The sequence below is a fragment of the Nansenia antarctica genome (assembly GCF_963989245.1).
Source record: "Nansenia antarctica genome assembly, chromosome: 7".
Lineage (NCBI taxonomy): Eukaryota > Metazoa > Chordata > Actinopteri > Argentiniformes > Microstomatidae > Nansenia > Nansenia antarctica.
The window spans coordinates 8,811,437-8,813,951 of NC_137677.1; the positions used below are offsets into that span (position 1 = coordinate 8,811,437).

Below are 2,515 nucleotides of genomic sequence, written 5' to 3' on the forward strand. Positions count from 1 at the left end.
CTTCCTGTAAAATCTCTACTGTCTCCATCCCATTAAAGCAGAAATGCCCTTAAAACATATATTAAAAAAAGAAGAATCTAGCTAGTGGACAGTCCTAGACCCCCAGACCCAGTCCTAGACCCCCAGACCCAGTCCCAGAGCCCCAGACCCAATCCCAGGGGTCCGTACCTCCGGCACAGAGAGCAGAGCAGCGGACCAGGAGGTGTAGTACCAGGCGTAGCCGCTCAGAGGGTCTCTGTTGACGGGCGGGTTGAAGCGGTAGTGGACCCCAGGGTTCTCCCTCCTCACTAGAACCTACACACACATACACACACACACACACACCGCAAGCATACACACACACACACACACAGCTGTTACTGGAACTGTAACAACACATATTTCACACAAATAACATTTCACAAATAAAAATAATTGCACACTACGACCACAGTCCATACGCCTTACTCTGGGCTGAGTACAGAGAGCTGATCCACCACTGGGTTGTTAACCTGCTGAGGGAACCAGGCCCACTGTTCTCCTGAGGCTGATTTAGACGTTCCACTTAACGACATCCGCTCGGCCTTTCATGGCGGACGCTGATTTCGATCCGCCTATTTTTATTTATTATTTTTTTTTTTACATTTTATACCTTTGGGGACATGCGTGCGTATCTATGATCTATGATCTAAAACAACGGAAATCCGTGTGAAGGTGAATCGGTGAGAACACCACATGAGTCAGTAAGACACCAGATTAGATTAGATGCAACCTAGTACAACAAAAACTTCATTGAGTGTATGTTTTGCTCTAGACACAGGGTCAGCCATAGTCCTGCCTGCCGCCCCAAAGATGAGTCAGTGAGTACAGTCTTTAGATGAGTCAGTAATAATACTAATAATAATAATACGGTAACTTTAAATTATATAGCGCCTTTCAAAAACCCACGGACACTGTACAAGGGGATGAAACGGACAGACAAAACAGAAAACAAACAAAGCAAAAACTAAAACAATGACTAGGGGCCAAATGCCTTGGAGAACAGATGGGTTTTGAGGGCTAGTTTGAAGGAGTCCAGGGTGGGGGCGTTGCGGATCACTGTGGGGGGGGGGGGTTCCAAAGAGTAGGTGCAGCCACGCTGAAGGCTCTGGCCCCAAAGGTCCGTAGGTTGACCAGTGAGTACAGTCTTTAGATGAGTCAGTGAGTCTTTAGATGAGTCAGTGAGTCTTTAGATGAGTCAGTGAGTCTTTAGATGAGTCAGTGAGTACAGTCTTTAGATGAGTCAGTGAGTCTTTAGATGAGTGAGTGAGTACAGTCTTTAGATGAGTCAGTGAGTCTTTAGAGGAGTCAGTGAGTACAGTCTTTAGATGAGTCAGTGAGTACAGGGGGCACGGGGGGAAGTGCGCGGTGCACAGATCTCCCTCAGACGTCCGCTATTATTGCTCTAATCGACATGTTTTTCGCACTTCCGTCACTTTTAACGGCAGGTGGGTTACCATGACAACGAGGGTGATGTTGGTCGGCCCCAGGGCTTCGAGGGTCTCGGGCTCGTCGGCGGGCCGGCGGTAGTGGAAGGTGGTCCCGGCGATCTCGAACCTGCGGGGGGCGTCGATGGTCAGCTTCCCGGTGATGAAGTACTGGTCCCCTTTACTCTTCAGCACTGTGGGGGGGGGGGGGGGGCGCAGAGGGGGGCAACAGCAAGACTGAAAACAATCCTTTTTTTAGGTTTTTTTAAGGCCGACATGGGCGTATGAGTGTGCTCTGTCGGCCATGGTGCTAGACCACCCCGGACCACCCTGGACCACCCTGGACCACCCCAGTCCACGACTGACAACACAATCCTGGAACTGACGAAAATGTTCTTCTTAAAAAGCCCCTTTAAGTACAATATCATTGAAGCTTTGTGGTTCCAATGCCGAGAGTATACAATTGTGTGTGTATGTATGTGTGTGTGTGTGTGTGTGTGTGTGTGTATGTGTGTGTGTCATACAGACGAGGCTGTAGAGCTCACCTAGGTAGTTGAGTGAAACGTTGAGCTCCTGGATGTGTATGAACGTTGATCCTTTAGGGATACGCACCACCTCTTCATAACCTGAGACACACACACACACACACACACACACACGCACACACAGACACACACGGACACACACACACACACACACAGGCACACACACATAGACACACACACGGAGACACACACACACACACACACACACGCGCACACACACACACACACACACACACACACACATGCAGGTAAATGCACACACACACACACACACACACACACACACACACACACACAGAAAAAGAAGACAAGGTGGAGGAGGTTTTATTCACTGCCATAGTGGAGGGGGAGCTGGTGTATGAGTGTTTTACTCTGCGGGACTCCAATGGAATAAGCAGAGGCCCTTTTCGGATTCCAACCAAATTCCTGGGCAGCGCTCAGTAACCATGTTAGAAGCCAGGCTGGGCTGTCCAGCCAGCCCACCCACCCACAGCCCTGTAAATAACTCCAAGACCTCGCGAGTCA

At 49.5% G+C, this 2,515-nt stretch overlaps 1 protein-coding gene across 1 annotated transcript in view; it reads right to left on the bottom strand.

The window, feature by feature from the left end:
* The window catches only part of adamts10 (ADAM metallopeptidase with thrombospondin type 1 motif, 10), a gene marked incomplete at both ends in the record, with an annotated part of 36,455 nt that overhangs the window by 4,177 nt on the left and 29,763 nt on the right, over positions 1–2,515 (bottom strand). Inside the window, 4 exon segments of the mRNA XM_080536508.1 lie at positions 169–195; positions 198–294; positions 1,476–1,639; positions 1,991–2,071. Of these exon segments, the coding sequence (XP_080392634.1) occupies positions 169–195; positions 198–294; positions 1,476–1,639; positions 1,991–2,071 (369 nt within the window).